General features: G+C 36.4%; 1 protein-coding gene across 1 annotated transcript; it reads right to left on the bottom strand.

Annotated features, from left to right (window-relative positions):
• Nucleotides 1–4,452: 4,452 nt before the first annotated feature.
• On the bottom strand, nucleotides 4,453–11,796 carry LOC128214236 (exosome complex component RRP4-like). Its single transcript, XM_052920598.1, has 8 exons — nucleotides 11,672–11,796; nucleotides 9,312–9,413; nucleotides 8,867–9,002; nucleotides 8,334–8,399; nucleotides 8,067–8,135; nucleotides 7,674–7,850; nucleotides 7,166–7,294; nucleotides 4,453–5,465 (listed from the first exon to the last, which is right to left on the bottom strand). Exons 1-8 carry the CDS (start codon nucleotides 11,788–11,790, stop codon nucleotides 5,382–5,384), a joined length of 882 nt encoding a protein of 293 aa, XP_052776558.1. The 5' UTR covers nucleotides 11,791–11,796; the 3' UTR covers nucleotides 4,453–5,381.
• Nucleotides 11,797–13,827: the final 2,031 nt, after the last annotated feature.

The raw sequence follows: 13,827 nt of genomic DNA, 5'->3' as shown, positions 1-13,827 counted from the left end.
ATCACTGCCACACTGTCCTGTTGTTTTTGATACAATAGTACTTCACAATGTGACAAATATCAGTTTACTGAAGAAGATGCAAGGGTATCTATTTAGCCTTCGGGGCTATAAAATTGCCCTTACAGACCAAGTAAGTAAGTAAGTAAGTAAGACAATCAGTACTGCTCAGCCTCTGTGATCACATATTACATATTAAGTAGTCAATATACACCGCCGCTTTAGAGTCTTTTTTAAACTTTTTTTGTTTTGGCGACTCTACATTAAGGGGAACATAATGAATGTCCAAACGTTTAAAAGTTCACTGTAAGGCCTAGTTTAAAACAACAACAACAACAACAACAACAACAACAACAACAAAAAAACAAAAACAAAAAACAACAACGTGTATTGTACACAACCTCTGTGTATTGATCTTAATCTATTTGTGCATAATTGTCTTATCAGATTTTTGATCTGAATATCTTGCTGTGCAGTTTTGGAGGTTTTATTATAGAAATGGAGTCTAAATGGCCCCCAGCCAATAAACAAATAAATAAGAAATTGGTCCCTACTGTGACATCAGTGCAATTAGCAGGGGATGCACAGCAGGGGATTGTCATGCAAAACTTTCCTTAAACTAGGCCTTTAACGCGCATTAATGTAGTGTGGCAAGGAATCATAGGTGTTCCTCACGTAGCTTTGTCACTGAAGTATGGCCCTTCAGTTATAGGACCCAAAGCAGTCCTTTGGTAACTGTGCCTATAACAATTGACCCGGATTAATATAGTGGTATTGTTAAAAGTATTATTTTTATATTTATTGACCAGAATTTCAAGTCAAATGATAAAGGTCCATTATTTGAATTATGAATTAGAGTTATCCAGCTGCATTAATTACGCAGGTTGGAACTGTTGGATACGGTTAATTGGGAACACGTGCCTAAAGTTTCAATGCAATACATGATGTGTTTTTTTCTGAGGGTTTGGCTTAAATGAGGTTACATGCAAAACCAGAAAGTGATACATCGAGAATGTTGGAAGGTTGAGTATCGTTGTTAAAAGCCTCAATGCATTTACATCTAGGATATACTATATACCAGTTGCTGAAATATAAACTTATGTGTGCTTACATGCAAAATCTAAGTTCAATGATAAAGGTAAATAAAGGGTTTTGCCACTTAATTAATTAAGTAGGTTTGATGATTGGGAACATTTGTATTAAGTTCCAATGCAATACATTAAGTGTTTGCCAAGATATTGACTTAATTGTGCTTACATGCAAGGTGTCTTGGAAATGTCTAACAAAATCACTTTATTTTATGAGACATATAAAGATATTATAATATGTTATTTAAACGTCAAAATATACATATTGTCATCTTTAACACAACTAGAAATATATATTTTTTTAAAAGTACTTGTCTCCCCCATTTTGTGGTCGTATATGAGAAATGATCAATGATGGACATGGAATTTGTACTTGTGGACGGGAGCCGAACAAACATAGGGATAATATACTGGTCATAACCAGCCTGTATACTAAGTATATTTACACCTCAACTCCCATTCCTTAAATGAACTGCTTTTCGGCAATTGCGGTTATGATCCAATGAAAGCAACATTTTCGGATATCATTCGGATCGCAATTTATCGCATAACAATATACATGTAAATTGTTCATCTTGTTATCTTTTGTAGTCTCAGCAAGTCCCGTAAAATATATATCAACATTTTAGAAAGTGTTAATTTATGATATTTTATTTATTTATTATTTATAAAAAGTTTAAATTTGACGTTTAAAAGTGATTTAAAGTGGTTGATCTTTTCCCGCGTTATTGTGACGTCATTTGATAAAATGTTTCCGTTCCATTTACATGTAAGAAAGGATTACTGAAAGGTTTTCTTAAATGAAATGAAGTATTTTTAACAATTTCTAAATGAAATAATGCACTATTGGTGTAAATATAAGTAATGAATCGAGGGATTGATGTCATTATCGGGGATATGAACGCCTTCGGATTCCACACACTTTGACCAGCCCAATTGCGTTCATACCCCGATAATAACATCAACCTCGCAATTCATTCCTTAAATGAAGTTCCTGGATCCAAGTATGAAGTTCCCGGGTCCAAGCGTTCTTTAGTTATTGAGAGGAAAGAATTGTGACAGACGGACAGGTGACCAACAAATTGTCATTCACCTGAAGGCCCCTGAGAACTTGACCTACTGACCTCAAAATCAATAGGGAACATCTACTAATGAATACCAAGTGACCAAGTAGTCATGACCAACTTGAATACTAAGTATGAAGTTTCTGTGTGCAAGTGTTCTTTAATTATTGAGCACAAACCTTTTTTTTACATCACGGTCAATGCAAACTATACCGCGACCTTAACCTTTGGCATACTGAGCCCAGAGTCAATAAGGTTCATTGACAATCGACATATATTCAGTAGGAAGCTCCTTGAAGCAAGCATTATTTAGTTATGCAGCGGAAATGGGGTTTCACGTCAAGGGCACCGCGACCTTGACCTTTGACCTTCTGATCCCAAAATCAATAGGAGTAATCTGCTAGTCATGAACAACTGGCATACCAATATGAAGTTCCTGGGTGCAAGTTTTCATAAGTTATTATTAGAAAATGTGTTTCCCCTCAAGGTCACTGCGACTTTGACCTACCAATCCACAAATCAAAAGGTGTCATCTGCTAGTCATGATCAATTTGCATATCAAGTATGAAGTTCCTTGATGCAAGTGCTCCTGAGTAAGTGAGTGGAAACCGTTTTTTTACCTCAAGGTCACTGCCACCTTGACCTTTGGCCTTCTAATCCAAAAATCATTAGGGTTTCATGACCAACTGGGTTCCCTAGGATAAAGTCCCTTGTTGCAAGCATTCTTTAGTTATTTAACAGGAAACCCATTTTTCACCTCACCTTTTGATCTACTGGTCCCAATATCAAAGGGGTCATCAACTAGTCATGACCAACTGGCACACCAAGTATAAAGATCCTGAGTGCAAGTGTTCTGAAGTTATTTGAGCGGAAAGCGTTTTTCTCCTCAAGGTCATGGCGACCTTGACCTTTGATCTACTGTATTCACAATCAACAGGGGTCATCTACTAGTCATGACCAACTGGCATACAAAGTATGAAGTTCCAGGGTGCTAGCGTTTTTTAGAAATTTGACAGAAACCATTTTTCAGCTTGAGGTCACCGCCAACATATTATTTTTTTCACCTTAAAGTCACAGTGACCTTGACCTTTAACCTACTGATCTCAAAAACAATAGTGGTCTTGTACTGGTCACGACCAGTTTGCATACCAAGTATGAAATTTCTGGACCCAAAGGATCTTCAGGTATTGAGTGGAAACCGTTTTTTCACCTCAATATTACCGAGACCTTGACCTTTAACCTTCTGATCTCGAAATTTAATAGGGGCCAAATACTTGTCATGGTCAACCTGCGTTCCAAATATATAGTTCCAGGGCCTTCTCAAGTAATTGAGCAGAAAAGAAGTGTGACGTACGGACTGACGGACCTACTTTTTGATGGACGGCAAAAAATATTGGGAGAAATAAATACAAAGCAGTGCACGAACTATGGATGAAAGTTTATACGTAGATTTATTCTTTATTATTTAGTTATTCAGCGGAACTGGTTTTTCCAAGTCTCAGATCTCCAATCTGAGTATCCTGCTGTGCAGTTTTGTAGGTTTTATGATAATATTGGACCCTTAATGGTCCTAAGCCAATAAACCAATATACAGGAAATTGGCCCCTACTTGTGACACCAGTGCAATCAGCAGTAGATACACAGCAGGGGATTATCATGCAAAACATTCTTTAAACTAGGCTTTTATATTATTCAACAGGAAACCATTTTCTCACATCAAGGTCACCTTGACCTTTTGACCTACTAACCCAAAAATCAATACGGGTCATCAGCTAATCATAACTAACTGGCCTACCAAGTATAAACATTTTGGGTGCAAGTGTTTAAAAGTGATTGCAGGGAAAGTGTTTTTCATCTCAAGGCCATGACGACCTTGACCTTTGACCTACTGCTCTCAAAATCAATAGGGATCATCTATTAGTCATGACCAACTGGCACACCAAGTACAGAGGTATGAAATTCCAGGGTGAAACCATTCTTTAATTGGGTGGAAATAATTTTTTCAGCTTTTAGTCATCGCCAGCGTATTTTTTTTCACCTTAAGGTCACCTCGAACTTGACCATTGACCTACTGATCTTAAAATCAAAAGGGGTCATGTACTGGTCATGACAAACTTGCATATCAAGTATGAAATTCCTGGACCCAAAGGAAGTTCCTTGGTCTTAGCGGTCTCAAGTTATTGAGCAGAAACGAAGTGTGACATACAGACTGATATGATGGACTGACTGACTGATGAAAAGGGCAAAACAATATGGGGAGAAAAAAATTCAAAGCAGAGCAATAACAAAGAAATATGTTTACTTAGTAGATTTATCATGATGCATCTTGATACATGTATATTGCAAATTTGACATCCTTTTTACACATACAGTATTTACCATGAAATAATACAAACGTGTATGGAAAGCAAAACTACCTGTAACCTTAAAAGAAGAAATAAAACTTATTATAACAAGAGCTGTCACAGATACAAGACAACGCCCTAGATTTGGTCAGGTTAGAGTGATAGCCATTTGAACAATATGAAAGAAATTGAATAGATGGTTACAGCTGAGACACAAATAATTACCGGTAGTATGAAATATTGTATAACATTATCTTCCAGGTGTGACGTAGGCCTAGGAGATAAGAGCATAAGTATCATGCGAGACACATCTTCCCATGGTGCTCTTTTACTGTGAGGAAATTGAATTTTGATACGTGTAATTAGTTAAAATATTATGGGACCGAGACCTTAACCTCCAAGTCTGACCTTGGCCTTTGAGATAACAGCACAAAATTTATGTGCAACACACCTGCCCATGTTATCCCATGAATAATCAAGTTATTGCTTAGACAAGGTTGTAACAGAACAAAAGGAACAGTGCGATGAATACAGGCCCACCTTTTGTAACATAAAATTTATATCTAGGTAAAAATTTAAACCTGATTATACATGTATAAGAACCAATCTTGTTCATAAGAATTCAACCGATTTTACTTTTAAGCACATGTCAAATGCATTTCATATTTCAAATACGCAATAAACAGCTGAAATAACTATGATTCTGCAGCTGATAGCATGTTTATAATTATTTTGTATAATATCAAGCATACACTTGATTTCAGAGCACACAACGAGTCCATCTATGGCTGAGGCCCTTGCTAAAGACCATATGGTCATTATTGCCAAATGTTTCTCTCATAGCCTCGAAATGTACACAGGACCAGTGAACCAGCATGTAGACGTTCTCAGGTAGCTCCCTCCCTCTCAAGCCTCTGTCGAGCCAGATCTATGATGTCTGTCATCAGCTCTGGCTTCATGATGTCCTTCACCTTGAAAACACAAGGTCAAGATCAGACAAGGAACCATCAGACTGCATGAATTACAGGCAAATAACAAACAGGAATACATTACAAAATGAGGCTTCAGAAAGTATGACCAACACTAACTTATCACAGTAATTACTGCCATTTGTCTGGATATATCATAGAAATATGCTGTCATCTTAAGTCACCCAACAATGCACATGTACCATTTATTGTGAGCACATGGGACAAAACAAACTATTTCTTATGTTTTCCTATACTAAATCATACAATATATTAAATAAGAAGTGGCGCGTTGTTGCGCGTGACTCATCTTACATGGGGTATGTAAGACGGGTTTTTCCAGCACCGGTCACATGACCGGAAACACACGTCCGGTATGCAAGAAACTCATATCTGGTATAAGGGAAACATCAGCTATCTACAGCACATTTAATTTTCAAAAAAGATTCCTGTCTTGTATATAGTATTTATAGGCTAGGAAAACATAGAAAACAGTTTGCTTCTGTCACCTGTGATACTGAGTAATGAAGTTAGCACTAAACAAGAGCTGTCACAGTATGTGACGATTGCCTCCGAATGTGACATTGACCTATGAACAAGGTCAGTACATGAAAAGTTGATCTTGCCTTTACGTGTCAAATACATAAAAAGTTTTTTAAATTGCCTCTTAACATAAAAAATACCACCCATACTTGTTACACAGTTATGTCCTTATAAGCAGCATTCCATTGTGAATAAACACTAAGTGTGACCTTGACCTTAGAGGTAGGGACACGGGTCTTGCACACGGCACGTCGTCTTGGTATGTGGAATGCATGTGGCAAGTTATTTTAAAATCTGTCCATACAAGGGAAAGTTACAGCCCAGACCCGACAACCTATACTCTATGTCCTATATGCAGCACACCATTGTGAATAAACACTAAGTGTGACCTTGACCTTAGAGGTAGGGACACGGGTCTTGCACACGACACGTCGTCTTGGTATGTGGAATGCATGTGGCAAGTTATTTTAAAATCTGTCCATACAAGGGAAAGTTACAGTCCGGACACGACAACCTATACTCTATGTCCTTATATGCAGCACTTCATTGTGAATAAACACTAAGTGTGACCTTGACCTTAGAGGTAGGGACACGGGTCTTGCACACGACACGTCGTCTTGGTATGTGGAATGCATGTGGCAAGTTATTTTAAAATCTGTCCATACAAGGGAAAGTTACAGCCCGGACACGACAACCTATACTCTATGTCCTCATATGCAGCACTCCATTGTGAATAAACACTAAGTGTGACCTTGACCTTAGAGGTAGGGACATGGGTCTTGCACGCGACACGTCGTCTTGGTATGTGGAACACATGTGGCAAGTTATTTTAAAATCTGTTCATACAAGGGAAAGTTACAGCCCGGACACGACAACCTATACTCTATGTCCTATATGCAGCACACCATTGTGAATAAACACTAAGTGTGACCTTGACCTTAGAGGTAGGGACACGGGTCTTGCACACGACACGTCGTCTTGGTATTTGGAACACATGTGGCAAGTTATTTTAAAATCTGTCCATACAAGGGAAAGTTACAGCCCGGACACGAGTTATTGAGCCGAACACACGGACAGACGGTGCGATTTTAATATGCCCACCTTCGGGGGGCATAAAAACAAAAACAACATAGTTCATTATTTATCCATGGTGAACATACTGGATACTTGAGTGAAGCCTCGTAAGTGTAGAGAATGCTTGTGTCAAACAACATCATCTTGTGTTCAGCAAGAGCTAGCACACAGTTTCCGAGCCGAGCTATTACTTCACGGTCCGCACGGGAAACAGGCTGTAATGCAAAAGCATGAGAGAGGAGAATCTAATCATATGATTGTGATACATGTGAGATTCTGTTGATTTTTTTAATGGTTCCTAAATGACATTGTATGAGTTAGTTTCCTACAAATATAACTATCCAAAATTTCCAATTAACCTCAGCCTGTGTCTTTTGCTATTTCTTAGATTGAAAATGACATGAAAGAACAACGAAACAATGAAATTAATTTATAGACAATTTCATAAACGAGTTTTGATGTATTTTCAAATACTCAGTGCTCTGATATAGTTGTTCTTCGACTTGAGAACACGATTATTTTCTTGTTAAAAGAAAGGCAAATGTTACATGCAAGTTCATAAGTATTCAATGCAGCATAATGACGCCCACCAACCTCCATATGTTGTTCATATCCACCGGTCTGTTCGCTGACCTCGCCCTCTGTAGGGGAGAGCCAAACATATCCGTTGTTACCCAGGATTACTGTGGCCCCACATGGCAGGTTGTGGAAATGGGTCTTACGTCGCTTGATCAGAGATGGCGACACCTGGTACAGGCATCCCTGGCCCAGCTGTGAGTAGAGGGAGATATAATATAAATGATGGGCAAAATTGTAAAGACATTGAGATTAAGATTACAATATAAATGATCATTCATGAGAGCTCAAAACACTTCTTTACGTAAAAATAAAATGTTGCCACTAGAATTGTCATGGCAAAAAAAAACAAAGTCCTAAAGACTAAAATGATAATAATGATTCAACATAACATAACACTGTCACATTTACCTTTCCATACTTGAGAGATCGCGTGTGGAGGGACAAGGAGCCATCGGAGAACACAGACTGTACCTCAGCCTTAACACCAGTCAAGGTCAATATGAACATCTAAAACTGCATCTTACATTATATATAATGTCTTATGTGACATCATGAAATAAGTTTAAATTTGTACTATAAAGAATATTTTTATTTAAGTAATGAATGTAATGTTAGACTTAATCAATACATTAATTGATAGACTAAATTTCAGTGTTGCCAATTCAAGTAGGATACACTGATGAGGTCACCCTCCTTTAGGTAATGTCTCATGAGTTTCTCGTCCTCCTCAGATCTCCGCCGCTGTTGAGAGAGATAGATAGTATGTACCCAAGAATCAACAGATAATTAAAACCTGTACTGGAACCTATAAAGTGCAACATACAGAAGTGTTACTTACGGTATGTATGTCACTTAGTTATACTGTTTCAGATCGTTTAGTACAGCGCCTTTTCATTCAAATTTCTGAATGTAAACTCATCAAGAATGGCAAAATAAAACACCTCCCTCTTGAGCCTTTGTAAAAATTGTAATACAAAACAATATCGACACAGACAGATGCAACAGCATGTTCATATTTCTCATTTAACCAAGAGCCAGAAGCAAGAGTTATTGACCTTGCACTAAATATGTATTTTACCCTGATACTATAATATCTTAAATATAATTATATAAATATTTATCACTCAATTTAAAAACATTGATCTTAAATCAATGCAGACAATTATTCAGAATGCTCTTGAACAATAAACTTCAACAAAAATCTGTACCAGTTCTCCGCCAGGCAGATTGACAGAGGACAGCATGAGGAGGGAGTCTAGCTTTGAGTGAGTGTCCACCTTCCATCGCTTCATCCCGACCTCCAGGATCCGGCCCACAATGATGTCACCTACCTCACCATTGTATCTGGAGAATAGTCATGTGACCAAGTTTATACTGAACTATTTCTTTGACAAGTACATGTACACTTTGATTGGTTATTGTAATTTCATGTAGAAAATCAAAGAGTCACATTGACAGATTACAGTCTTACGGTAAGCTAGAATATGCACACTGATTTTTGCTTTCTTCTTTTTAATTACAACATCTTTTTCTGAAGCATATAAGCATGTATGACCAAATTAAATCTGTGATGATCAAGCTTACTCACTTGCATTACATAAAGCAATTTCAAATTTTAACTGTATGAAGTGCATATTGCAATATTATATCTACCTGGTCTTTATAGGGGTGACACAGATGAGTTTGTTGACTCGCTGCACAATTCCAGCAACCGAGGCATGGTGTTTGCCTTCCTCCATAAATGTGCCATGTCCTCTAAAAAAAATATTATTGTATGTCTCTGTACGTTGAAAAGTGTTCACATGGACTGTAAACACTAAAATATTTGTATAAAATCAGATGCAAAAGTGAGGGGTAACTATAACATAAGATGTTAATAAACATACAATATCATTAATAGGAAAACATCCCATCACTGTTACATCCCAGACATTACTCAGATTGAACAATAATACAGCCAAGAATTAGGTTCCATAAGGCAAAGATCAAAGCATCTTATATGTCGCTATTCCCCGGACCTTGGGGGGGGGGGGGGGGGGGGTCCATTGACTGGTGCATTAGCAACGCAGGTGTTGTGATATGACAGGGCATATGTTAATATGCATGACATCAGAAGCTTATGTAGGTGCACTATGAACAAATGTGCCAATGCAATGCTTTTCAGGGGAAAAACTGCCTTTTTCACAAGTAGAGTCATTGTTGATGCGCAGAATCAGAAAAAAAGACTAACAAAAAGCTCCCCCGCACGTGTATTCCTGCACGTGTATTACTATGAGGGCATGCACATATACTAGGCTATTTTTTATAGACCTGTGGCACTGTAAAGGTATGAGCTGTGCAAGAACTTAAACTCTTGGACATATTGTTGCAAAGTAATCACCACCTTAGTAGTTAATCAACGTTTCTCCAATGCATTTCTTGCAAAATATGTGAAGGCATTTTATAAAACTTTGACATTGATAGATAATATTGCGAAACTGCGCACAGCCTACAACTGATAACTTGTATGCGCATCATTGTAAAGTTATCTCTCTTGGTCCTCCGATTTTATTCAAATGATTGTCTGAAGCATAACTTTAGAATTGAATAAACTTGGAATCGTGATAAAAGGCAATGTTAAGTTGTGCTTTATGTGAGCAAACAATATCTTTTGAACCAGTACCCTTGCCACAAAAATGCGCGTTAAGGGAACGCTTCCTAGTCAAATAGCCCCCCCAAGTCAAAACGCCCCCATTTTGGTCAAATAGCCCCCACTCACATTTCAGAGTTGGTCAAAAAGCCCCCCAAAAACGCCCCCACTTTAAAAAAAAAAAAATTATGTATGTATGCATACTTATGTTATTCCAAAACACTTTTAAACCTTTATTTTTACAAAATGAAGTGCAATTAACATTATTTGTATATTAATAAATCTGAAAAATTTACCAAGTAAGAATAACAACCGTTTTAAAATATATCTTATAAATAATATATTATTACATCAAATCTGCATTTTAAATGTTAAACTTTCTAAGTCATAAGTTTTTTGGTTTATGGTGTTTTGGTGTATTGATTCAAACTGCATCAATCTCACAGATTTACCGTTTTGAAAACTTTTTTATTTTTTGTCTTGGAAAGAGTAAATTTTTGCGTAAAATATCTGCAAACCAGTGCTAAAAGATTGCTGACAAAAGATCAGATTGCCGATTTTCATATTTCCGTTCAAAAATTAACATTTTATGGCTAAAACCGAAATGCTTAAAACATCAATTTTTCAACTTGAATATAAAAATCTGCTATTTATTTTTGGTCAGCATTCTTATATAACTGGTGTCCATGCATTTTCGCAAAAATCGGCTCGTTCCAAAAAGGAACAACAAGAATATATAATTAAACTTTTTTTTAAATTTTGAAATAATTTTCACATTATTCACATCTTTTAAATGCACATTCGCAATGTATGGTAAAATGTATTATGCATTCTCATTGTACAATACACATTAATATAGATGGAGAATGTATATCATATGTTAATACGTAGTAATAAGGTCCTTATGCAGCTGTCACTACTCTTCTGTTTCATTTGTTTTTGGGGACGGTGTGCACATATGTAGAGGAAATCTTTTTAGCAGGCCGGTGTCGGTCAGATCGCCAGATCTGTACATGTCCCATGCAGCGAACACACGTCCCTGCATGGACCTGTACGCTGCCTTCTGGTTACACTGCAAGCGTTGTTCTGAGACCAGGTAGATATATATATACACATATCTTAAAAATATTAAAAAAAAAAGTGTGGGGGCTATTTAACTTGAGGGCTATTTGACTTGGGGGCTATTTGACCAGGTTACAAGGGAACTTAACATTTAATTACTGTATGCGTAGAGTCGCCAAAACAAAAATCTTTATTGACTCTGAAGCGGCTGTTAATATAGACTACAAACAACATATCCGAAAAAAAACTGTCACTGTTGTCACGAAAATATGTTGCAAAGTAAGATTAACCAAAACGGTTTTTACTACAGCAACTAAATTACCTCATAAACCCTTGATCTGACGTTATAACATCACCAGGCGTAACAAGATTAGCAATACTTTCGGAATGGTCTGGTTTTGCATAATTTCTAGCGGTAGAAATTCGGATATCAACAGCCATGATTACGGTTAGATTCTATCAATTACCTTTTAGTCTCCTACGCAATGATCTCCGCTTTAAAGTACTCGAGATCTCTCCCATCACAAACTTTTCGATAGATTTTATTATTGCTTTCTTCATTTTAAAAAATATAAAGTAAACAATAACTAGATTCAATTAAATTCATCCCGTACTACAGCAAAGTCAATGCTATTCTACATTAACGTTTTTCTATATTGGCTAACTATTGCTATTTCGTATGCCATAACACCGCATTACTATTTCACAAATTCGCCAAGCTATGCGCATTTCCCCCTCGAAAACACGAACAATCAGCCACAACATCTTTTCCTAAGACTTGTGTGTGCGCGCGCGCGTGTGTGTGTTGCCTACATACTTTATTAACGCAAATCTAAATAAGGTTTGGCCAAATATTCTTTTTGACCTGACATGTTAAAATAATTAATGCCCCGGGGCTACAAAATGGGACGTTTGGTGTTATGCGATTTAAATGGCCACCTTATTTAATTACGTTCGCAAGATTGCAACGTAAATGTCATATTTTAAAGCAAGGCGAAAAATCTGAAATAATTCGTGGTGAGGATCCTATGGGAATAGTTTATTAAAGTTAATTACGCAGAAAATGGAAATGTGTTGACTATAGACTTTGTCTTATTTTATCAACTTCAAATAGTCAAAACGTTCGCAGCCAGTATCGAGTTTCATTTTATTACTGTAACTTTGCACTAGCAATGAACTTGCGAGATGAAAGCAAGGTTAATTTATCCTATTCAAAAGGTGTAATTGTGACTGTTATGGAACTAGCTAATTGTATTACCAGATTCCGGTTAAGATTGACCATGTTGACGAGAGGAAATACTTCAAACATTTATACAATTAAATGATATCAGATATACAAAACACGGTATTGGTCACTTCAATTGGGCATACTAAGTTAAACTTATGCTACACTCAATGGAGGTCAACAACGTTTCGCTAAATCAAGGCGTTGAAAAGATTTAATATTTTGAATATATTTTTTACGCAAATATGAAATGAAGAGTTGAGAGATTCTTCCAGAGCTTCCTGTGTATTATTTAAAAAAATCCAGTTGTACAATATCCAGAGTAAACATTACATGAACGCTCTATCTAGGCTAAGGGTGTTTTCCCATAGACTAGAAATAAAACTGGTACAATGGGATAAACCACAAACGAACATTTGTATAATTAAAAAAAAATGACAGAACATACAAACTTTCGACCAAATTGGAGGACTAATTTCATTTTCTCTAAGAATGTCCTTTATATAAAAAATTACGGAAATCATACATAAACCGGTATTATCATCCGAGGAGGAGTATTATAGGCGTAGCCCAAATATTATGAAATTCATTGAACTTCTTTCAACTAATAACATAGATACCATTCGCAAATTATCGTGTTATATTTCTAAATTTTAAATATATACGGCAAAATACATACTAAACTTAACATTTTTTCTCCAAATCTGTTATGTTAAGTTATTGTATAGATGTTGTGATATGCAATCCCTTATTTTAATTATTATTCAATCGAATAAACATGTTCACTTGTCATTTAATTGTTGAAAATGGTATGATCCATTGATACTTGTATTAGATTACATCGCCTCTCATTAAAATGTTAATCGTTTAAAAATATATATTTGTCTGGTATATGAAAGATGTATAAGATAAGTATTATATTATTATTCAATGTACATTGCATGTATTACTCATTGGTTAAAAGATTTCCTTATTTTGAAAGAAATACTTTGAAACCCTTCACCCATTTAATTGTTTGTCCATATTTATTAGTTATACCATATTGTGCCTGCTTTCATATGAACTCAACCTGCACATCAATATGCATTATATATCACTTTATACATTCGATTATTTAGAGGGGCATTTTTCATTCGGAGCTCCTCGGCCATGGCCGAGGAGTTCCGAATGGGGCATTTTTCGGCATTCGGAACTCCTCGGCCATTTTTTCAAAAACAACCTCGGATGTATATGGACGGTTTACATACTTAAAA

The sequence above is a fragment of the Mya arenaria genome, chromosome 13 (genome assembly GCF_026914265.1).
Source record: "Mya arenaria isolate MELC-2E11 chromosome 13, ASM2691426v1".
Taxonomy (NCBI): Eukaryota; Metazoa; Mollusca; class Bivalvia; order Myida; family Myidae; genus Mya; species Mya arenaria.
Note: the sequence above shows the minus strand (reverse complement) of the source record. Positions and strands in the feature narration are given on the sequence as shown.